The 27,582-nt window shown below is 35.7% G+C and overlaps 1 protein-coding gene across 1 annotated transcript in view; it reads left to right on the top strand.

The window, feature by feature from the left end:
• Window positions 1-27,582, top strand: part of PGGHG (protein-glucosylgalactosylhydroxylysine glucosidase) — a 151,918-nt gene that overhangs the window by 41,803 nt on the left and 82,533 nt on the right. The window contains exons 3-5 of the mRNA XM_053719960.1: window positions 18,203-18,410; window positions 21,780-22,209; window positions 23,907-24,026. Of these exons, the coding sequence (XP_053575935.1) occupies window positions 18,203-18,410; window positions 21,780-22,209; window positions 23,907-24,026 (758 nt within the window). The remainder of the gene's footprint in view (window positions 1-18,202; window positions 18,411-21,779; window positions 22,210-23,906; window positions 24,027-27,582) is intronic.

Here is a 27,582-nt window from a genome sequence, read left to right as displayed (position 1 = left end):
CACGGGCGCGATCCGATATAGATCGCAGTTTGCGGCGCAAGCGAGGGAACCGGCGTCGCCCGCAGTTTCAGCTCGCAACTCGAGCTATCCCATATAAGTCGCCGTCAGATGCTAACGTGCCGTAAGTCTGACAAACCAGCGATGTCCAGAAATCTGCGCAAGTACAAATTTCTGGCATCGCCAGTGACTTGCGGCACGTTAGAAACTGCCGGCGCCTATAAAACCTGACTAAAGTCTAAAACACCCGCACTGTCTAACACGCCTCCCTAACATAGCCCGACAAGTCTAACACGCCTCCCTAATAAAGCCCGACACGTCTAACCCTCTATCCGCTATCCCCCTCACTATCCTAACAATAAAAAAGCTATTAACCCCTAAACCGCCGCTCCCGTCCCCCGCCGCAACCTAATAAAGTTATTAACCCCTAAACCGCCGCTCCCGTACCCCGCCGCCAGCTATATTATATCTATAACCCCCTAAAGTGAGCCCCTAACACCGCCGCCATCTATATTAAAATTATTAACCCCTAATGTAAGCCCCTTACACCTCCGCCATCTCTATTAAAATGATTAACCCCTAATTTAATCTACCTACCCCGCCGCCAGCTATATCATCTATATTAACCCTAAGTATATTATAGTTAATATAGGTATTACATTATATATATTAACTATATTAACCCTAATTATATTAGGGTTAATATAGTTAATATAGTTACTATAGTATTTATATTAACTATATTAACTCTATCTAACCCTAACTAAATTTATATTAAATTAATCTAATTCATTTATAAACTCAAATATTCCTATTTAAATCTAAATACTTACCTATAAAATAAACCCTAAGATAGCTACAATATAATTAATAATTACATTGTAGCTATGTTAGGGTTAATATTTATTTTACAGGTAAATTGTTAATTATTTTAACTAGGTATAATAGCTATTAAATAGTTATTAACTATTTAATATCTACCTAGTTAAAATAATTACCCAATTACCTGTAAAATAAATCCTAACCTAAGTTACAAATACACCTACACTATCAACAAATTTAATAAACTACAAACATCTATCTAAAAATACAATTAAATTATCTAAACTAAATTACAAAAAAAAAAAAAAAACACTAAATTACAAAAAATAAAAAAAAGATTACAAGATTTTTAAGCTAATTACACCTATTCTAAGCCCCCTAATAAAATAATAAACCCCCAAAATAAAAAAAATTCCCTGCCCTATTCTAAATTAAACAAATTTCAAAGCTCTTTACCTCACCAGCCCTTAAAAGGGCCTTTTGTGGGGCATGCCCCAAAGAATTCAGCTCTTTTGCATACAAATACAATACCCCCCCCCATTACAACCCACCACCCACATACCCCTATTCTAAAACCACCCAAACCCCCCTTAAAAAAGCCTAACACTACCCCCCTGAAGATCTCCCTACCTTGTCTTCACCACACCGGGCCGAACTCCTGATCCGATCCGGGCGATGTCTTCCTCCAAGCGGCAAAGAAGAATTCTTCCTCCGGCGATGTCTTCCTCCAAGCGGCAAAGAAGAATTCTTCCTCTGGCGACGTCTTCCTCCAAGCGGCAGCAAAGTCTTCATTCTTCCGGCGGCATCTTCAATCTTCTTTCTTCGCTCCGCCGCCGCGGAGCATCCATCCCGGACGACTGCTGAACTACGAATGAGGTACCTTTAAATGACGTCATCCAAGATGGCGTCCGCCGAATTCCGATTGGCTGATAGGATTCTATCAGCCAATCGGAATTAAGTTAGAAAAATCTGATTGGCTGATTGAATCAGCCAATCAGATTCAAGTTCAATCCGATTGGCTGATCCGAACAGCCAATCAGAATGAGCTCGCATTCCATTGGCTGATTGGATCAGCCAATCGGATTGAACTTGAATCTGATTGGCTGATTCAATCAGCCAATCAGATTTTTCTAACTTAATTCCGATTGGCTGATAGAATCCTATCAGCCAATCGGAATTCGGCGGACGCCATCTTGGATGACGTCATTTAAAGGTACCTCATTCGTAGTTCAGCAGTCGGCCGGGATGGATGCTCCACGGCGGCGGAGCGAAGAAAGAAGATTGAAGATGCCGCCGGAAGAATGAAGACTTTGCTGCTGCTTGGAGGAAGACGTCGCCGGAGGAAGAATTCTTCTTTGCCGCTTGGAGGAAGACATCGCCGGAGGAAGAATTATTCTTTGCCGCTTGGAGGAAGACATCGCCCGGATCGGATCAGGAGTTCGGCCCGGTGTGGTGAAGACAAGGTAGGGAGATCTTCAAGGGGGTAGTGTTAGGCTTTTTTAAGGGGGGTTTGGGTGGTTTTAGAATAGGGGTATGTGGGTGGTGGGTTGTAATGGGGCGGGGGGTATTGTATTTGTATGCAAAAGAGCTGAATTCTTTGGGGCATGCCCCACAAAAGGCCCTTTTAAGGGCTGGTAAGGTAAAGAGCTTTGAAATTTGTTTAATTTAGAATAGGGCAGGGAATTTTTTTTATTTTGGGGGTTTATTATTTTATTAGGGGGCTTAGAATAGGTGTAATTAGCTTAAAAATCTTGTAATCTTTTTTTTATTTTTTGTAACTTAGTGTTTGTTTGTTTTTGTAATTTAGTTTAGTTAATTTAATTGTATTTTTAGATAGATGTTTGTAGTTTATTAAATTTATTGATAGTGTAGGTGTATTTGTAACTTAGGTTAGGATTTATTTTACAGGTAATTGGGTAATTATTTTAACTAGGTAGATATTAAATAGTTAATAACTATTTAATAGCTATTATACCTAGTTAAAATAATTAACAATTTACCTGTAAAATAAATATTAACCCTAACATAGCTACAATGTAATTATTAATTATATTGTAGCTATCTTAGGCCTAGATTTGGAGTTTGGCGGTAGATGGGCTGTTAACGCTATGCAGTCTTTTTTCTGGCCGCACCATAAAATTAACTCTGGTATCAAGAGTCCCAAAAAATGCTGCGTTAGGCTCCAAAAAAGGAGCGTAGAGCATTTTTACCGCAAATGCAACTCTCGATACCAGAGTTGCTTACGGACGCGGCCAGTCTCAAAAACGTGCTCGTGCACGATTCTCCAATAGGAAACAATGGGGCTGTTTGAGCTGAAAAAAAACCTAACACCTGCAAAAAAGCAGCGTTAAGCTCCTAACGCAGCCCCATTGTTTCCTATGGGGAAACACTTCCTACGTCTGCACCTAACACTCTAACATGAACCCCGAGTCTAAACACCCCTACCCTTACACTTATTAACCCCTAATCTGCCGCCCCCGCTATCGCTGACCCCTGCATTGTATTATTAACCCCTAATCTTCCGCTCCGTAAACCGCCGCAACTTACATTATCCCTATGTACCCCTAATCTGCTGCCCCTAACACCGCCGACCCCTGTATTATATTTATTAACCCCTAACCTGCCCCCCACAACGTCGCCGCCAGCTACCTACAATAATTAACCCCTAATCTGCCGACCGCAAAGCGCCGCCACCTACGTTATCCTTATGTACCCCTAATCTGCTGCCCCTAACACCGCCGACCCCTATATTATATTTATTAACCCCTAATCTGCCCCCCTCAACGTCGCCTCCACCTGCCTACACTTATTAACCCCTAATCTGCCGAGCGGACGTGAGCGCTACTATAATAAAGTTATTAACCCCTAATCCGCCTCACTAACCCTATCATAAATAGTATTAACCCCTAATGTGCCCTCCCTAACATCGCCGACACCTAACTTCAATTATTAACCCCTAATCTGACGACCGGAGCTCACCGCTACTATAATAAATGGATTAACCCCTAAAGCTAAGTCTAACCCTAACACTAACACCCCCCCTAAGTTAAATATAATTTAAATCTAACAAAATTAATTAACTCTTATTAAATAAATTATTCCTATTTAAAGCTAAATACTTACCTGTAAAATACATCCTAATATAGCTACAATATAAATTATAATTACATTGTAGCTATTTTAGGATTAATATTTATTTTACAGGCAACTTTGTAATTATTTTAACCAGGTACAATAGCTATTAAATAGTTAAGAACTATTTAATAGTTACCTAGTTAAAATAATTACAAAATTACCTGTAAAATAAGTCCTAACCTAAGTTATAATTAAACCTAACACTATACTATCATTAAATTAATTAAATAAAATACCTACAATTACCTACAATAAAACCTAACACTACACTATCAATAAATAAATTAAATACAATTCCTACAAATAACTACAATTACATAAACTAACTAAAGTACAAAAAATAAAAAAGAACTAAGTTACAAAAAATAAAAAAATATTTACAAACATAAGAAAAATATTACAACAATTTTAAACTAATTACACCTACTCTAAGCCCCCTAATAAAATAACAAAGACCTCCAAAATAAAAAAATGCCCTACCCTATTCTAAATTAATAGAGTTAAAAGCTCTTTTACCTTACCAGCCCTGAACAGGGCCCTTTGCGGGGCATGCCCCAAGAAAATCAGCTCTTTTGCCTGTAAAAAAAAACATACAATACCCCCCCCAACATTACAACCCACCGCCCACATACCCCTAATCTAACCCAAACCCCCCTTAAATAAACCTAACACTAAGCCCCTGAAGATCTTCCTACCTTGTCTTCACCTCAACAGGTATCACCGATCCGTCCTGGCATCCGGTGCTGAAGAGGTCCAGAAGAGGCTCCAAAGTATTCCTCCTATCCGGCAAGAAGAGGACATCCGGACCGGCAAACATCTTCATCCAAGCGGCATCTTCGATCTTCTTCCATCCGGTGTGGAGCGGGTCCATGTTGAAGCAGCCGACGCGGATCCATCCTCTTCTTCCGGCGTCTCCCGACGAATGACGGTTCCTTTAAGGGACGTCATCCAAGATGGCGTCCCTCGAATTCCGATTGGCTGATAGGATTCTATCAGCCAATCGGAATTAAGGTAGGAATATTCTGATTGGCTGATGGAATCAGCCAATCAGAATCAAGTTCAATCCGATTGGCTGATCCAATCAGCCAATCAGATTGAGCTCGCATTCTATTGGCTGTTCCGATCAGCCAATAGAATGCGAGCTCAATCTGATTGGCTGATTGGATCAGCCAATCGGATTGAACTTGATTCTGATTGGCTGATTCCATCAGCCAATCAGAATATTCCTACCTTAATTCCGATTGGCTGATAGAATCCTATCAGCCAATCGGAATTCGAGGGACGCCATCTTGGATGACGTCCCTTAAAGGAACCGTCATTCGTCGGGAGACGCCGCAAGAAGAGGATGGATCCGCGTCGGCTGCTTCAACATGGACCCGCTCCGCACCGGATGGAAGAAGATCGAAGATGCCGCTTGGATGAAGATGTTTGCCGGTCCGGATGTCCTCTTCTTGCCGGATAGGAGGAAGACTTTGGAGCCTCTTCTGGACCTCTTCAGCACCGTATGCAAGGACGGATCGGTGATACCTGTTGAGGTGAAGACAAGGTAGGAAGATCTTCAGGGGCTTAGTGTTAGGTTTATTTAAGGGGGGTTTGGGTTAGATTAGGGGTATGTGGGTGGTGGGTTGTAATGTTGGGGGGGGGGTATTGTATGTTTTTTTTTACAGGCAAAAGAGCTGATTTTCTTGGGGCATGCCCCGCAAAGGGCCCTGTTCAGGGCTGGTAAGGTAAAAGAGCTTTGAACTTTAGTAATTTAGAATAGGGTAGGGCATTTTTTTTATTTTGGGGGTCTTTGTTATTTTATTAGGGGGCTTAGAGTAGGTGTAATTAGTTTAAAATTGTTGTAATATTTTTCTTATGTTTGTAAATATTTTTTTATTTTTTGTAACTTAGTTCTTTTTTATTTTTTGTACTTTAGTTAGTTTATGTAATTGTAGTTATTTGTAGGAATTGTATTTAATTTATTTATTGATAGTGTAGTGTTAGGTTTTATTGTAGGTAATTGTAGGTATTTTATTTAATTAATTTATTGATAGTATAGTGTTAGGTTTAATTATAACTTAGGTTAGGACTTATTTTACAGGTAATTTTGTAATTATTTTAACTAGGTAACTATTAAATAGTTCTTAACTATTTAATAGCTATTGTACCTGGTTAAAATAAATACAAAGTTACCTGTAAAATAAATATTAATCCTAAAATAGCTACAATGTAATTATAATTTATATTGTAGCTATATTAGGATGTATTTTACAGGTAAGTATTTAGCTTTAAATAGGAATAATTTATTTAATAAGAGTTAATTAATTTCGTTAGATTTAAATTATATTTAATTTAGGGGGCTGTTAGTGTTAGGGTTAGACTTAGCTTTAGGGGTTAATCCATTTATTATAGTAGCGGTGAGCTCCGGTCATCAGATTAGGGGTTAATAATTGAAGTTAGGTGTCGGCGATGTTAGGGAGGGCAGATTAGGGGTTAATACTATTTATGATAGGGTTAGTGAGGCGGATTAGGGGTTAATAACTTTATTATAGTAGCGCTCAGGTCCGCTCGGCAGATTAGGTGTTAATAAGTGTAGGCAGGTGGAGGCGACGTTGAGGGGGGCAGATTAGGGGTTAATAAATATAATATAGGGGTCGGCGGTGTTAGGGGCAGCAGATTAGGGGTACATAAGGATAACGTAGGTGGCGGCGCTTTGCGGTCGGCAGATTAGGGGTTAATTATTGTAAGTAGCTGGCGGCGACGTTGAGGGGGCAGGTTAGGGGTTAATAAATATAATACAGGGGTCGGCGGTGTTAGGGGCAGCAGATTAGGGGTACATAAGTATAACGTAGGTGGCGGTCGGCAGATTAGGGGTTAAAAAAATTTAATCGAGTTGCGGCGATGTGGGGGGACCTCGGTTTAGGGGTACATAGGTAGTTTATGGGTGTTAGTGTACTTTAGGGTACAGTAGTTAAGAGCTTTATGAACCGGCGTTAGCCCAGAAAGCTCTTAACTCCTGCTTTTTTTCTGCGGCTGGAGTTTTGTCGTTAGAGCTCTAACGCTCACTTCAGAAACTACTCTAAATACAGGCGTTAGGAAGATCCCATTGAAAAGATAGGATACGCAATTGACGTAAGGGGATCTGCGGTATGGAAAAGTCGCGGCTGAAAAGTGAGCGTTAGACCCTTTAATCACTGACTCCAAATACCGGCGGTAGCCTAAAACCAGCGTTAGGAGCCTCTAACGCTTGTTTTCACGGCTAACGCCAAACTCCAAATCTAGGCCTTAGGGTTTATTTTATAGGTAAGTATTTAGATTTAAATAGGAATATTTTAGTTTATAAATGAATTAGATTAATTTAATATAAGTTTAGTTAGGGTTAGATAGAGTTAATATAGTTAATATAAATACTATAGTAACTATATTAACTATATTAACCCTAATATAATTAGGGTTAATATAGTTAATATATATAATGTAATACCTATATTAACTATAATATACTTAGGGTTAATATAGATAATATAGCTGGCGGCGGGGTAGGTAGATTAAATAAGGGATTAATCATTTTAATAGAGATGGCGGCGGTGTAAGTGGCTTACATTAGGGGTTAATAATATTAATATAGCTGGCGGCGGTATAGGGGGATTAGATTAGGGGTTAATAATTTTTATATAGGTGGCGGCGGTGTAAGGGGTCAGATTAGGGGATAGATAAGGTAGATGACAGCGGTGTAAGGGGTTCTAATTAGGGGATAGATAAGGTAGATGGCGGCGGTTTTAGGGGCTCACAGTAGGGGGTTAGTTTATGTAGATGGCGGCGGAGTCCGGGAGCGGCGGTTTAGGGGTTAATAACTTTATTAGGGATTTCGGGGGGGGGATCGCGGTTGACAGGTAGATAGACATTGCGCATGCGTTAGGTGTTAGGTTTATTTTAGCAGATCGCGGTTGACAGGGAGATAGACATTGCGCATGCGTTAGGTGTTAGGTTTATTTTAGAAGATCGCGGTTGACAGGGAGATAGACATTGCGCATGCGTTAGGTGTTAGGTTTATTTTAGCAGCCAGTTTAGGGAGTTACGGGGCTCCAATAGTCAGCGTAAGGCTTCTTACGGCTGCTTTTTGTGGCGAGGTGAAAATGGAGTAAGTTTTCTCCATTTTCGCCACGTAAGTCCTTACGCTGCATATTGGATACCAAACTGCGCGGGTTTGGTATACCTGCCTATAGCCCAAAAAACTACGGGCGACAGCAGAAATATACGCGCGTAACTTCTAGGTTACGCCGTATATGTGATACCAAACCCACGCAAAAATTGGCATCGCCGGCTTTTGCGGGCGACAATTTTTATCGGATCGACCCCATCCTGTCCCTCTGGGGGTGACATTTGAGACTAAATGTAGCATTGCCCTATACACAGACAATCTCAGGATAACTGCAGTATTTACCTCTGGTCACCTGTCCCTCTGTGCATATTTTAAAACATTTAGGGCTAGATTACAAGTGAGGCACAAAGAATTTTGCGCAAGCAATTTCACATTTTTGAGAGCCATTTCCATTGCACTGATATTACAAGTTTAGCGAAATCACGATTTGGCTAGCGCAATTGCGATTTTCCCTTCAATCTTTACCGCAATCGAAGAGCTGTGGTTAAGTGTTTTCTGTAACAAAAAGCTTCCACAAAACACAACAAAAATAAATTACAAAGTACAGTTACACTCATATTAACACTTGTCTAATAATATACATTACACAGTACAGTTACACTCATAACACTATCTAATAAATATACATTACACAGTACAGTTACACACATAATAACACTGTCTAATAAATATACATTACATAGTACAGTTACACACATAATAACACTATCTAATAAATATACATTACACAGTACAGTTACACACATAATAACACTGTCTAATAAATATACATTACATAGTACAGTTACACACATAATAACACTATCTAATAAATATACATTACACAATACAGTTACACACATAATAACACTGTCTAATAAATATACATTACACCGTATAGTTACACACATAATAACACTGTCTAATAAATATACATTACACCGTACAGTTACACACATAATAACACTATCTAATAAATATACATTATACAGTACAGTTATACACATAATAACACTATCTAATAAATATACATCACACAGTACAGTTACACACATAATAACACTGTCTAATAAATATACATTACATAGTACAGTTACACACTTAATAACACTATCTAATAAATATACATTACATAGTACAGTTACACTCATAACACTATCTAATAAATATACATCACACAGTACAGTTACACACATAATAACACTGTCTTATAAATATACATTACATAGTACAGTTACACACATAATAACACTGTCTAATAAATATACATTACATAGTACAGTTACACACATAATAACACTATCTAATAAATATACATTACATAGTACAGTTACACACATAATAACACTATCTAATAAATATACATTACACAGTACAGTTACACACATAATAACACTGTCTAATAAATATACATTACACACTACAGTTACACACATAATAACACTATCTAATAAATACACATTACACACTACAGTTACACACATAATAACACTGTCTAATAAATATACATTACATAGTACAGTTACACTCATAATAACACTATCTCATAAATATACATTATACAGTACAGTTACACACATAATAACACTATCTAATAAATTTACATTACATAGTACAGTTACACACATAATAACACTGTCTAAAAAATATATATTACATAGTACAGTTACAGACATAATAACACTGTCTAATAAATATACATTACATAGTACAGTTACACACATAATAACACTGTCTAAAAAATATACATTACATAGTATAGTTACACTCATAATAACACTATCTAATAAATATACATTACACAGTACAGTTACATACATAATAACAATGTCTAATAAATATACATTACACAGTACAGTTAAACTCATATTAACACTGTCTAATAAATATACATCACACAGTATAGTTACACTCATAATAACAATGTCTATAAAATATACATTACATAGTACAGTTACACTCATATTAACACTGTCTAATAAATATATATTACACACAGCACAGTTACACTCATAACACTATCTAATAAATATACATTACACAGTACAGTTACACTCATAATAACACTATCTAATAAATATACAATACTCAATACAGTTAAACACACATAACACTATCTAATAAATATACATTACACAGTACAGTTACACACATAATAAAACTATCTAATAAATATACATTACATAGTACAGTTAAAATCATATTAACACTCTATAATACATATACATTAAACAGTACAGTTACACTCATAATAACACTATCTAATAAATATACATTACACAGTACAGTTACACACATAATAGCACTCAATAATAAATATACATTACACAGTACAGTTACACACATAATAAAACTATCTAATAAATGTACATTACATAGTACAGTTAAAATCATATTAACACTGTCTAATAAATATACATTACACAGTACAGTTACACACATAATAACACTATCTAATAAATATACATTACACAGTACAGTTACACACATAATAGCACTCAATAATAAATATACATTACACAGTACAGTTACACTCATATTAACACTCAATAATAAATATACATTACACAGTACAGTTACACTCATAATAACACTGTCTAATAAATATACATTACACAGTACAGTTACACTCATATTAACACTCAATAATAAATATACATTACACAGTACAGTTACACCCATAATAACACTGTCTAATAAATATACATTACATAGTACAGTTACACACATAATAACACTGTCTAATAAATATACATTACACAGTACAGTTACACACATAATAACACTGTCTAATAAATATACATTACACAGTACAGTTACACAATTATTAACACTATCTAATAAATATACATTACACAATACAGTTACACTCATATTAACACTGTCTAGTAAATATACATTACATAGTACAGTTACACTCATATTAACACTGTCTAATAAATATACATTACACAGTACACTTACACACATAATAACACTGTCTAATAAATATACATTACACACTACAGTTACAAACATAATAACACTATCTAATAAATACACATTACTCAGTACAGTTACACACATAATAACACTATCTAATAAATATACATTGCACAGTACAGTTACATACATAATAACACTGTCTAATAAATATACATTACACAGTATAGTTACACTCATAATAACAATGTCTATAAAATATACATTACATAGTACAGTTACACTCATATTAACACTGTCTAATAAATATACATTACACAGTACAGTTACACTCATACTAACACTGTCTAATAAATAAACATTACACAGTACAGTAAAACTCATATTAACACTATCTAATAAATATACATTACACAGTACAGTTACACTCATATTAACACTGTCTAATAAATATACATTACACAGTGCAGTTACACTCATAATAACACTGTCTAATAAATATACATTACACAGTACAGTTACACCCATAATATCACTGTCTAATAAATATACATTACATAGTACAGTTACACTCATAATAACACTGTCTAATAAATATACATTACACAGTACAGTTACACTCATATTAACACTCAATAATAAATATACATTACACAGTACAGTTACACCCATAATAACACTGTCTAATAAATATACATTACATAGTACAGTTACACACATAATAACACTGTCTAATAAATATACATTACACAGTACAGTTACACACATAATAACACTGTCTAATAAATATACATTACACAGTACAGTTACACAATTATTAACACTATCTAATAAATATACATTACACAATACAGTTACACTCATATTAACACTGTCTAATAAATATACATTACACAGTACAGTTACACTCATAATAACACTGTCTAATAAATATACATTACACAGTACAGTTACACTCATATTAACACTCAATAATAAATATACATTACACAGTACAGTTACACCCATAATAACACTGTCAAATAAATATACATTACATAGTACAGTTACACACATAATAACACTGTCTAATAAATATACATTACACAGTACAGTTACACCCATAATAACACTGTCTAATAAATATACATTACATAGTACAGTTACACACATAATAACACTGTCTAATAAATATACATTACACAGTACAGTTACACACATAATAACACTGTCTAATAAATATACATTACACAGTACAGTTACACAATTATTAACACTATCTAATAAATATACATTACACAATACAGTTACACTCATATTAACACTGTCTAGTAAATATACATTACATAGTACAGTTACACTCATATTAACACTGTCTAATAAATATACATTACACAGTACACTTACACACATAATAACACTGTCTAATAAATATACATTACACACTACAGTTACACACATAATAACACTATCTAATAAATACACATTACTCAGTACAGTTACACACATAATAACACTATCTAATAAATATACATTGCACAGTACAGTTAAATACATAATAACACTGTCTAATAAATATACATTACACAGTACAGTTAAACTCATATTAACACTGTCTAATAAATATACATTACACAGTATAGTTACACTCATAATAACAATGTCTATAAAATATACATTACATAGTACAGTTACACTCATATTAACACTGTCTAATAAATATACATTACACAGTACAGTTACACTCATACTAACACTGTCTAATAAATATACATTACACAGTACAGTAAAACTCATATTAACACTATCTAATAAATATACATTACACAGTACAGTTACACTCATATTAACACTGTCTAATAAATATACATTACACAGTACAGTTACACTCATAATAACACTGTCTAATAAATATACATTACACAGTACAGTTACACCCATAATATCACTGTCTAATAAATATACATTACATAGTACAGTTACACACATAATAACACTGTCTAATAAATATACATTACACAGTACAGTTACACACATAATAACACTGTCTAATAAATATACATTACACAGTACAGTTACACTCATATTAACACTATCTAATAAATAAACATTACACAATACAGTTACACTCATATTAACACTGTCTAGTAAATATACATTACATAGTACAGTTACACTCATATTAACACTGTCTAATAAATATACATTACACAGTACACTTACACTCATAACACTATCTAATAAATATACATTACACAGTACAGTTACACTCACATTAACACTGTCTAATAAATATACCGTACACAGTTCACTTACACTCATAACACTATCTAATAAATATACATTACACAGTACAGTTACACTCATATTAACACTGTCTAATAAATATACATTACACAGTACACTTACACTCATAACAACACTGTCTAATAAATATACATTACACAGTATAGTTACACACTCATAACACTATCTAATAAATATACATTACACAGTACAGTTACACTCATATTAACACTGTCTAATAAATATACATTACACAGTACAGTTACATACATAATAACACTGTTTAATAAATATACATTGCACAGTACAGTTAAACTCATATTAACACTGTCTAATAAATATACATTACACAGTATAATTACACTCATAATAACAATGTCTATAAAATATACATTACATAGTACAGTTACACTCATATTAACATTGTCTAATAAATATATATTACACACAGCATAGTTACACTCATAACACTGTCTAATAAATATACATTACACAGCACAGTTACACTCATATTAACACTATCTAATAAATATACATTACACAGTACAATTACACTTATATTAACATTATCTAATAAATATACATTACACAGTACAGTTACACTCATATTAACACTATCTAATAAATATACATTACACAGTACAGTTACACTCATATTAACACTGTCTAATAAATATACATTACACAGTACAGTTACACTCATAATAACACTGTCTAATAAATATACATTACACAGTACAGTTACACTCATACTAACACTGTCTAATAAATATACATTACACAGTACAGTAAAACTCATATTAACACTATCTAATAAATATACATTACACAGTACAGTTACACTCATATTAACACTGTCTAATAAATATACATTACACAGTACACTTACACTCATAACACTATCTAATAAATATACATTACACAGTACAGTTACACTCATATTAACACTGTCTAATAAATATACATTACACAGTACATTTACACTCATAACACTATCTAATAAATATACATTACACAGTACAGTTACACTCATATTAACACTGTCTAATAAATATACATTACACAGTACACTTACACTCATAACAACACTGTCTAATAAATATACATTACACAGTATAGTTACACACTCATAACACTATCTAATAAATATACATTACACTGTACAGTTACACTCATATTAACACTGTCTAATAAATATACATTACACAGTACAGTTACACACATAATAACACTATCTAATAAATATACATTACACATTACAGTTACACTCATAATAACATCAAATAATATACCTTACACAGTACAGTTACATTCATATTAACACTGTCTAATAAATATACATTACACATTATAGTTACACACATATTAACACCGTCTAATAAATATTCCTTACACAGTACAGTTACACTCATAATAACACTGTCTAATAAATATACATTACATAGTACAGTTACACACATAATAACACTGTCTAAAAAATACACATTACATAGTATAGTTTCATTCATAATAACACTATCTAATAAATATATATTACACACAGCATAGTTACACTCATAACACTGTCTAATAAATATACATTACACAGCACAGTTACACTCATAATAACACTGTTTAATAAATATACATTACACAGTACAGTTAAACTCATATTAACACTGTCTAATAAATATACATTACACAGTATAATTACACTCATAATAACAATGTCTATACAATATACATTACATAGTACAGTTACACTCATATTAACACTGTCTAATAAATATATATTACACACAGCATAGTTACACTCATAACACTGTCTAATAAATATACATTACACAGCACAGTTACACTCATAATAACACTATCTAATAAATATACATTACACAGTACAATTACACTTATATTAACACTATATAATAAATATACATTACACAGTACAGTTACACTCATATTAACACTCTCTAATAAATATACATTACACAGTACTGTTACACTCATATTAACACTATCTAATAAATATACATTACACAGTACAGTTACACTCATATTAACACTGTCTAATAAATATACATTACACAGTACAGTTACACTCATAATAACACTGTCTAATAAATATACATTACACAGTACAGTTACACTAATACTAACACTGTCTAATAAATATACATTACACAGTACAGTAAAACTCATATTAACACTATCTAATAAATATATATTACACAGTACAGTTACAATCATATTAACACAGTACAGTTACACTCATGATAACACTGTCTAATAAATATACATTACACAGTACAGTTACACCCATAATAACACTGTCTAATAAATATACATTACATAGTACAGTTACACACATAATAACACTGTCTAATAAATATACATTACACAGTACAGTTACACACATAATAACACTGTCTAATAAATATACATTACACAGTACAGTTACACAATTATTAACACTATCTAATAAATATACATTACACAATACAGTTACACTCATATTAACACTGTCTAGTAAATATACATTACACAATACAGTTACATTCATATTAACACTGTCTAGTAAATATACATTACATAGTACAGTTACACTCATATTAACACTGTCTAATAAATATACATTACACAGTATAGTTACACTCATAATAACAATTTTTTATAAAATATACATTACATAGTACAGTTACACTCATATTAACACTGTCTAATAAATATATATTACACACAGCACAGTTACACTCATAACACTGTCTAATAAATATACATTACACAGCACAGTTACACTCATAATAACACTATCTAATAAATATACATTACACAGTACAGTTACACTTATATTAACACTATCTAATAAATATACATTACACAGTACAGTTACACTCATATTAACACTCTCTAATAAATAAACATTACACAGTACTGTTACACTCATATTAACACTATCTAATAAATATCCATTACACAGTACAGTTACACTCATATTAACACTGTCTAATAAATATACATTACACAGTACAGTTACACTCATAATAACACTGTCTAATAAATATACATTAAACAGTACAGTTACACTCATACTAACACTGTCTAATAAATATACATTACACAGTACAGTAAAACTTATATTAACACTATCTAATAAATATACATTACACAGTACAGTTACACTCATATTAACACTGTCTAATAAATATACATTACACAGTACAGTTACACTCATAATAACACTGTCTAATAAATATACATTACACAGTACAGTTACACCCATAATAACACTGTCTAATAAATATACATTACTTAGTACAGTTACACACATAATAACACTGTCTAATAAATATACATTACACAGTACAGTTACACACATAATAACACTGTCTAATAAATATACAATACACAGTACAGTTACACAATTATTAACACTATCTAATAAATATACATTACACAATACAGTTACACTCATATTAACACTGTCTAGTAAATATACATTACATAGTAAAGTTACACTCATATTAACACTGTCTAATAAATATACATTACACAGTACACTTACACTCATAACACTATCTAATAAATAAACATTACACAGTACAGTTACACTCATAATAACACTATCTAATAAATATACAATACTCAATACAGTTACACACACATAATAACACTATCTAATAAATATACATTACACAGTACAGTTACACACATAATAAAAATATCTAATAAATATACATTACATAGTACAGTTAAAATCATAGTAACACTCTATAATACATATACATTACACAGTACAGTTACACTCATAATAACACTGTCTAATAAATATACATTACACAGTACAGTTACACACATAATAACACTATCTAATAAATATACATTACACAGTACAGTTACACCCATAATAGCACTCAATAATAAATATACATTACACAGTACAGTTACACACATAATAACACTATCTAATAAATATACATTACACAGTACAGTTACACACATAATAGCACTCAATAATAAATATACATTACACAGTACAGTTACACTCATATTAACACTCAATAATAAATATACATTACACAGTACAGTTACACTCATAATAACACTGTCTAATAAATATACATTACACAGTACAGTTACACTCATATTAACACTCAATTATAAATATACATTACACAGTACAGTTACACTCATATTAACACTCTCTAATAAATATACATTACATAGTACAGTTACACACATAATAACACTGTATTATATCTTTTGAACTGTATATATATATATATATAATTTATGTACAGTCATATATACACATTTGAAAACATTATTATATGATTTACCATTACTTTAAGTAGATGAAAACATGATAAAACATATATATGCAATCTCCATAACTTCTACGCCATCTAAACTACAATCTGGATGATTGACAGCCCCTGCTAGTGGCTGATTGTCCTCTAGTGAGTAGGGGGCGGCATTGCACAAGCTTTTCACTAGAAATGTTGGCATTTAGAGAGGCTGTCCGCTCGACCCTTAAATCTACCGCTATGTATTTACTCTAAATAATATGTATTTGCTAATGCGAATATGTTATGTTGTTTGCGCGGTGGGTGTTTTCAACAATATTTTTTCCCCATTGACTTCTAGGGGAATGTGAAATTGCGATGGTGTTTGCGTGCTCTAGGGTGTTTGGTTTTATACCACTTTTTTGTCTCCATTGATTTCCATGCACGCGCACTCGAAAATAATAATAATAGTAATACCAGCACAACCTGACTAGGGCAAAAATGTATCTTTAGCAAAGTTTGTTTTACCGCGCCACTTGTAATCTAGCTCTTATTGTGTGTACAGACCTTTTGCAATGTGGCGCTTTGTTGCTGATATATGCTGTGTAAATCTAAAACATTTGACTTTAATATTCCTTTAATGTAATTATTCTCTGTTTCTCTAATCTACCCCTAGGTACATTTAATCACATTCTTGAGTGTTCATCATTCACAGCTACACAACAAATCTTTGCTCACAGATCTCACACTCACCTTTTGGTTAACATTATAACCATAAAGCGCACAAGAGGAACTGACCTAGTAACCTTAAACCTCAGAACTTCTTTCAAGGTCAAAAGCGAGGATCTGAGGCTGCAGAGGGGACAAGACTTCCATGAGGCAGAGTAAGTATAAAGAGAATTGCAGTTTAATTCAATGACTACTTGTGAACAGAATTCAGCCATTAACCTTCGGCATGCTACACAGTGATTGCTTGATAAGCACAGTCACTCACTTATATCAAACCAGACTGGGTACCCATCCCAAGACCCTTCAAAACTTACAGTCCTGGGAGCTTACCAGAATTCACAGACAGCTGCACAGCTTTCAGTAACCCCAGAAAATGTCTCTTCCTCCCTGGGTACCTATGCTGTAACTAACTCTTCTATTCTGCTTTTAAACTAGCTCTGTGCTTGCAAGAGAGTGCAAGACTTTCTATGTGTTAGGTAAATAATTCTGTTTTGTAATTTGTCCTATGAGCTTTGCACCAAGGCTTGTCTGAGGTTAACTGCCTGAGTCACTGAAAGATGTGCAGCTGTCTGTGAGTGGTGGTGAGCACCCAGGGTTGTGAGTTTTGCAGGGTCACAGGATGTGTACCAAGTATGGTTTGAGAGTGGAGTCCATTTCTGTGTTTTGTATGTGTTTAGGGAAATTACAAAGGGCCCGTCTCATCCTTTTTTGTATCTGTAGGTTAGACCTTAAGGTGGTCCTGGGTCTATCGCCATTTGGCCAAATGTTGTAACTAAACTCTTCCATTTTGCTTTTAATCTAGCTGTGTGCTTGCAAGAGAGTGCCAGGCTTTATGTGTGTTGTGTTAATTTGTTTGGTAACTTTCCCTGTGGAATTTGCATCCAGGATTGTCTGGGGTTAACTGCTTGTCTGGGGTTAACTGAGAACCCAGGGCTGTAAGTTTTGCAGGCTGTGTGTGTGTGTGTGTGTGAGGGGTGTGTGACGTGTGTGTGTGTGGGGGGTGTTTGTGTGTGAGGGTGCGTGGTGTGTGTGAGGGGTGTATGTGTGTGAGGTTTGTGTGTGTGTGTGTGTGTGTGTGTATGTGAGAGGGGTGTGTGTGTGGGGGGGTGTGTGTGTGAGGGTTGTGTGAGGGGTGTGTGTGTGAGGTGTTTGTGTCTGAGGGTGTTTGGTGAGTGTGTGAGGGGTGTGTGTGTTTGGCGGGGTGTTTGTGTGTGAGGGTGTTTGGTGTGTGCGTGAGGGGTGTGTGTGTGTGTGTGTGTGTGTGTGTGTGAGGGGTTTGTGTGTGTGTGAGGGGTGTGTGAGGGCTGTGTGTGTGTGAGGGCGTGTGTGTGTGTGTGTGAGGGGTGTGTGTGTGAGGGAGTGTGTGTGTGAGGGGTGTGTGTGTGTGAGAGGTTTGTGTGTGTGTGAGGGGTGTGTGAGGGCTGTGTGTGTGTGTGAGGGTGTGTGTGTGTGTGTGTGTGTGTGTGTGAGGGGTGTGTGTGTGTGTGAGGGGTGTGTGTGTGTGTGTGCGTGTGTGAGGGGTGTTTGTGTGTGAGGGTGTGTGGTGAGTGTGTGAGGGGTGTGTGTGTGTGGCGGGGTGTTTGTGTGTGAGGGGTTTGTGTGTGTGTGAGGGGTGTGTGAGGGCTGTGTGTGTGTGTATGTGTGAAGGGGTGTCTGTGTCTGTCCCTGACTGTCTGTGCTCCTTTCTACAGGGAGTGCAGAATTATTAGGCAAATTAGTATTTTGACCACATCATCCTCTTTATGCATGTTGTCTTACTCCAAGCTGTATAGGCTCGAAAGCCTACTACCAATTAAGCATATTAGGTGATGTGCATCTCTGTAATGAGAAGGGGTGTGGTCTAATGACATCAACACCCTATATCAGGTGTGCATAATTATTAGGCAACTTCCTTTCCTTTGACAAAATGGGTCAAAAGAAGGACTTGACAGGCTCAGAAAAGTCAAAAATAGTGAGATATCTTGCAGAGGGATGCAGCACTCTTAAAATTGCAAAGCTTCTGAAGCGTGATCATCGAACAATCAAGCGTTTCATTCAAAATAGTCAACAGGGTCGCAAGAAGCGTGTGGAAAAACCAAGGCGCAAAAAATAACTGCCCATGAACTGAGAAAAGTCAAGCCTGCAGCTGCCAAGATGCCACTTGCCACCAGTTTGGCCATATTTCAGAGCTGCAACATCACTGGAGTGCCCAAAAGCACAAGGTGTGCAATACTCAGAGACATGGCCAAGGTAAGAAAGGCTGAAAGACGACCACCACTGAACAAGACACACAAGCTGAAACGTCAAGACTGGGCCAAGAAATATCTCAAGACTGATTTTTCTAAGGTTTTATGGACTGATGAAATGAGAGTGAGTCTTGATGGGCCGGATGGATGGGCCCGTGGCTGCATTGGTAAAGGGCAGAGAGCTCCAGTCCGACTCAGACGCCAGCAAGGTGGAGGTGGAGTACTGGTTTGGGCTGGTATCATCAAAGATGAGCTTGAGGTGCCTTTTCGGGTTGAGGATGGAGTCAAGCTCAACTCCCAGTCCTACTGCCAGTTTCTGGAAGACACCTTCTTCAAGCAGTGGTACAGGAAGAAGTCTGCATCCTTCAAGAAAAACATGATTTTCATGCAGGACAATGCTCCATCACACGCGTCCATGTACTCCACAGCGTGGCTGGCAAGAAAGGGTATAAAAGAAGAAAATCTAATGACATGGCCTCCTTGTTCACCTGATCTGAACCCCATTGAGAACCTGTGGTCCATCATCAAATGTGAGATTTACAAGGAGGGAAAACAGTACACCTCTCTGAACAGTGTCTGGGAGGCTGTGGTTGCTGCTGCACGCAATGTTGATGGTGAACAGATCAAAACACTGACAGAATCCATGGATGGCAGGCTTTTGAGTGTCCTTGCAAAGAAAGGTGGCTATATTGGTCACTGATTTGTTTTTGTTTTGTTTTTGAATGTCAGAAATGTATATTTGTGAATGTTGAGATGTTATATTGGTTTCACTGGTAAAAATAAATAATTGAAATGGGTATATATTTGTTTTTTGTTAAGTTGCCTAATAATTATGCACAGTAATAGTCACCTGCACACACAGATATCCCCCTAAAATAGCTAAAACTAAAAACAAACTAAAAACTACTTCCAAAAATATTCAGCTTTGATATTAATGAGTTTTTTGGGTTCATTGAGAACATGGTTGTTGTTCAATAATAAAATGAATCCTCAAAAATACAACTTGCCTAATAATTCTGCACTCCCTGTATTCCTGCCTTAGCTAGATGGCATCTGAAAAAGAAACAGTTTTTAGGTAAGAGAATAGAAGTTTATATTACTAATATGTATATAACTATATACAAAAGTGTTTTATTCTTAATACAAATGTGTAATAAAAGTGTATAACTGGAATTGAAAAAGTGGGTGTATTTATATGTATATATATTGGCACACATACTTTCCAAAGGGTGTCCCTCTTTGCTTTGGAATTTTGGAATGTTGGGATGTATGAAACATAGATGTTTTATTTTTCCTAAGGTACATATATGGAAGCACTCTAATACCAGAGGTGAAGTCTTGTCCATTGAAGTCTGTTCATATGATCTGGACCCCTGTTCCAAAGGCACTGACACTTTTATTTGAGCAAGAAAATTCTTGGGTGTTTCTTACCTCAGTCTCTGAATCTGAAGAAGATGTAAAGGAGAAATATGTTGAAGGTCTTATTTTGGTTGAAGAAAAAAAACTTTATTCATCCCATGAGAAAGCATGGGCTGATATATTGGCAGAAAGTTCTATAGAAGTTGAAGGCTCAGTGACCCTGCAAAAGTCAGTATATGGATGTCTTTTTTATCTATTAAGTTCTCTTCCACCTTTGGGATCCACTGAAGAATTTTCTGGAATTAGTCCTGGAGGTCTATCAAACGGTAGAAGCAAAGAAGATTATTGGGGTCACATATTTTGGGATCAGGTACAAGTCTAAATGTATTTTTATTTAATAAACATACTCATTTATTGAAAGAGACAGTGCCCACACGTTTATTGGTAGACAGGCACAAGCCTTCAGAACTGCAACAACAAGGAGCTTGAGTAGCATTTTATTTAACATATAACATATTAATAACCCACTAGCTGCTAAGCCATCACACACACACACCTCTACTGAACTGTTTTTATTTTTTAGATGCTGTTCACATGTTAGAATTAGTAGAAGTATTATTTTTTGTGAGAAACACACACACAAAAAAATAAAATAATATAGATATTAGGGATGGGCGAATGTTTCTAAAAATTCGAAATTTAAAACAAATTTTTATACATTTGTTCGTTTGAAACGAATTTTGAATGTTTATATAACATTCTAAAATCCTATTTTTGAATTTTTGTTTTCGTATTTTTCAATAAAATTCGAAAATATTTGTTAGAATAATAGAATGTTTAGCTATATATTCATTTAATTTCGAAATTTAATATTCGAATTTGAATGTGACATTCAAATTCGAAATAGTATTTCTAGTCTACAACTGTGTTTAATAAATGTAATATTCGAATTCGAATGCTACATTCGAAGGTCACATTCGAATTTGAAATAGTATTTCTAGTCTAATACTGTGTTTTTTAAATGTAATATTCTAATTCGAATGTGACATTCCTATTTGAATGTGACATTCGAATTCGAAATAGTATTTCTAGTTTACAACTGTGTTTAATAAATGTGATATTTGATTTGAATGTGACATTCGAATTCGAAATAGTGTTTCTAGTCTACAATTGTGTTTTATAAATGTAATATTCGAATCAAATTTTTAAGAATATTCGTTCTTATCAACATTCTATTGTGTAAATCGAATTTCTACAATAACATTCGTTCTAACATTCGAATTCGAATATAAACACATTTCGCCCATCCCTAATATATATATATATATATATATATATATTATTGTTTTTAAGGACACCCAGTAGATTTAATTTATGCTATTATGTTATGTGTATATTATTATGTGTGAGAGATCTGCAACAAAAATTAAAACAAATGCATATTTTTACTCAAATTGTAATAAACAAGTTTTTTGTTACATATATATATATACATACATACATATATATATACAGTATATATATATATATATATATATATATATATATATATATATATATATATATAATTTATATTTATATATAAAATATAATATAAAGGTCATGTGTACAGTGCACCCCTTACCTGTGCATAGGGTCTGATCTTAGACACACACACACATATACCAGTGTATATATATATATATATATATATATATATATATATATATATATATATATATATATATATATATATATATATATACATGTAGTTTTTTTATAATTTTTTTTAATTGGGACAATCTTTGGCTACAGGTGGCAGATCCTACAGGATACGGGACAGTTGGGAGTAATGAGCCATACATACACACACACACATAGATATATATATATATTTCATTATCTGTTTTGTGATTTACAAGCACATTATTAGATAGCTTTTTTGTTCATATGAAAACTTGGTGCAATCTTGTTTATTGTAATCTGTTGGGGAGATGAAATGTATAATTTGTATAAGTATAAAATAAGTTAACAGTTTAAGGTCATGTATACAAGGACATATTCTTTTTTGCTTTTCTGTTGCTTTAGGACACATGGATTTATCCCAACATTGTTCTTCTTTACCCAGAGATGGCACGTCATATATTGAGATACCGAATCCGGACATTAGGGGGAGCTGTGCAAAATGCTCAAGAGAAGGGATATAAGGTAAGAGAGAGAGATAATGAGTATTGGAAGAGGGGCATAGTTACCACCCAATGTATTGCAAACCTCATCTAGCAGTGCATGTATGGGGTAGAATCTTTGTGAGTCTGGACATTGTGTATGGCATATCTAGAGGTATAATTTGTGTAGTCTATGGTATGGGTGGCTCTAGGAGTAAAATCTTGGGGGAGGGGAAAACAGTGCACCACCCCTGCAGAGCTCCATGGTACCAGGACGCTGGTTCTGAGACAATAGGTAACTGTCTGCATTTCAGTCACATGAACCAGATTGTTAGAAAAAACTTAAGATTTCATTTTCACTTGGTTATTTGGGAAGTTGCATTACCTATGCAGATCTCTATGTTTATGGTTCTAGTTCCAATAGGAACATATCAGCAATTTTTATTTTGTCAGATGTCAACATATTGTAATTTTGTTGCTCTTATTGATTAGTATTGAATATTAATAATTTGGTAATTGTCATGAGATGCAGGACATATGCAGGACACAGCAATGATGGTACAACTCTATTTTATTACAGAGCACAGAAACATACATCTAGTCAGGTTGATTTAACTAACTAACCGCGACACAGACTACCGGACCTAAGCCCCGCCCCCAACTAGTGACATCACACCCTGCTCTCATCACATCTTCCCCTTTTTCAAAGGCGAAGCATTCATTTGAATATAACAAATAGCAAGGTATACGAACAGAGTATACAAAAACATTTTTTTTTCGAACAATATAGATAAACAAATAGAGTACAAAGTGTAGAAAAGGCGCTCTGGGAGAAAGGAAGGTAATTCTGAGAGTGCTGTAAAAAGCACTATGCTGTGTAGAGCAAATAATGTCGAGTTCCAGGCAGCAAGTAAAAAGTGAAGTACAACTTTATTCCAAAATGCATAAAAAAGGACACTATTAGAATGTCCAGGCAAGTGAGCAGATCCCCATGCAGACATGTTTCGTGCACCAGGTGCACTTGATCACTGCTTATATAAACAAACAGGTTCAGAAAATATAAACACATAAATTACATCCTGACTTGGACATCGGGGTAGACTACCCTAGTCCACAGTGACCATGGGATTATTCTGCCCATACTTCCGGTCACTGTTCTAGCTAAAGTCAGTCCCCATATCGGGCCGGAAGTCTCACCACTCTTCCGCTTGATGTAACTTTGCATGAACTGTCCTCTGATACAGAAGATGGTGAATTAGAGTCCGCTGGAGGCAAAGATATATCCCCGCTGTGATCTTGCTGAGGGGAAGGCACCTCTCTTAGAACAGGGGATCCCACCGGTGGTGGTACTGAGGCATCCAGTTCCAGACTCTCAGGTACAGGCTGAAGATGTCTTCGGTTACGGCGTGTAACCGTCCTTCCCTCAGTAAGGACTGTATAAGACCTTGGTTCTGGAGAGTGGCCAACTACCGTAGCAGGCGTCTTCCATTTCTTCTCATCATCCAGTTTAATTCTGACAGTTTGCCCCGCATTCAGTTCCCGTAAGGGCCTGACAGAATGTCTCCTGTCGTAGAAGAAACGACAACCCTTTTTGGCCTCTTCATCCCTCCTAAGGACTTCGTCCCGAGGAACAGGGCCAGGCAGCTTGAAGACACCCACTGAGGGTAAAGTGGTGCGAATCTGGCGTCCTAGCATCAGCTGTGCCGGGCTAAACCCGGTAGCTTGAATGGGCGTCGCCCTGTATGACAAGAGGGCCAGGTACGGCTCAGATTGCTTTAGAATGAATTTTGTTGTTTGAACTGCCCTTTCAGCCATTCCGTTGGCCTGCGGATAATGTGGACTTGACGTGGAATGTACAAAGTCATATTCCCTGCTGAAAGCACTGAACTCTGTAGAAGTGAACTACATACCATTATCACTCACCAGCTCCATTTGAATGCCCCACCGGGCGAATAAGCTCTTTATGCGAATGAACGGCTTGACTTGTGATATCATTCAGGGGTGCAATTTCCAAGTACCTGGAATAGTAGTCGATCACAACAAGGAACTTTTTTCCATGCAGTTCACACAAATCAGCAGCTATTTTCTGCCACGGCCCCGCAGGCAGCAGAGTAGAAATCAAGGGCTCCCTTCTCTGAGTAGGCCGGCGTTCCCGGCAAAAGGCACATTTAGACACGTGATTTGCAATGTCGGAGCTGATCCCAGGCCACCACACAGCTGTAGCTGCCCTCTCTCTGCACTTTGTAATGCCTAAGTGGCCATCGTGAATCCTGTTTAACATCTCCTTCCTCATGCTGACAGGAATTACAATGCAGTCTTGGAACAGCACCAACCCCTCCAGCTCCGTGAGCTGCGACCTCTCTGGCTGGTAAGCACTTAAAGACATCCAGGCTGCCCCGCTCTCGGGCCAGCCTTCTTTTATGTACTTTATAACCTCTTGCAGATCTGTGTCCAAATATGTCTCTTTCTTTATTTCCTCCAGTTTCCTTGAAGAAATAGACTTAGAGGCCAGAACTGAATCAACATACACTTTCACATCAGATTCTGTGGAGGATTCTTCACCAGCAGCCAGCGGCAGCCTGGATAGTGTATCCGCCACAACCAGTTGTTTCCCCGGCACATGCACTGCCTGAACATTGAACCTGAGCAGTCTCATTAAAAGTCTCTGGCATCTCAAGGGTGTTTTGTCAATGTCATAAGAGTTGATTAGAGGGACTAGCGGTTTGTGGTCAGTTTCCAGACTAAATTTCTCCAAACCCACTAGATAACACTGAAAGCGCTCACAGGCCCAAACTGCAGCCAGGCACTCTTTCTCAATTTGAGCGTATTTTGACTCCGCAGCTGTCAGTGTGCGGGAACAGTAGGCGATGGGCTGTAGTTTATTTTCATTTAACTGCAGGAGTGCAGCCCCCAACCCATAACTGCTTGCATTGGCACTAACCACAGTCTTTTTTGAAGGGTCATGGAACCCCAGCACTGGGGCAGACCCCAGCAGGGACTTGCATAAATAAAAAGAGAGAAGCGCTCAACCTGGGAACGAACAATAGCATAATAGCTTGTTCTATGGCTAGTTACCACCCTAGAAGCAGCCTCTTTTTGCTCAATATGTGCCTTTCACAGAGAAGAACTTTCCTGTAGCATATCAGTCTGATCCTGACTTCACAGTACAGTCCAGCACCGAAATACCAGGCAATCCTTCTCTGAACGAGAGAAACAGCAAAACCCCAGACGTACGTTTCGGCCTATTGTGGGCCTCGTCAGTGAGGTGCAGCCATATCCCTCTAGGTACACTGAGCAACGGGTCCACGTCTGGATTCCTGCATCACACTTAGGGAGACTTCCCTAAGTGTCATAATTTGCATAAATAAAAAGAGAGAAGCGCTCAACCTGGGAACGAACAATAGTATAATAGCTTGTTCTATGGCTAGTTACCACCCTAGAAGCAGCCTCTTTTTGCTCAATATGTGCCTTTCACAGAGAAGAACTTTCCTGTAGCATATCAGTCTGATCCTGACTTCACAGTACAGTCCAGCACCGAAATACCAGGCAATCCTTCTCTGAACGAGAGAAACTGCAAAACCCCAGACGTACGTTTCAGC

This window comes from Bombina bombina, chromosome 7 (assembly GCF_027579735.1).
Source record: "Bombina bombina isolate aBomBom1 chromosome 7, aBomBom1.pri, whole genome shotgun sequence".
NCBI classification, from domain to species: domain Eukaryota; kingdom Metazoa; phylum Chordata; class Amphibia; order Anura; family Bombinatoridae; genus Bombina; species Bombina bombina.
Note: the sequence above shows the minus strand (reverse complement) of the source record. Positions and strands in the feature narration are given on the sequence as shown.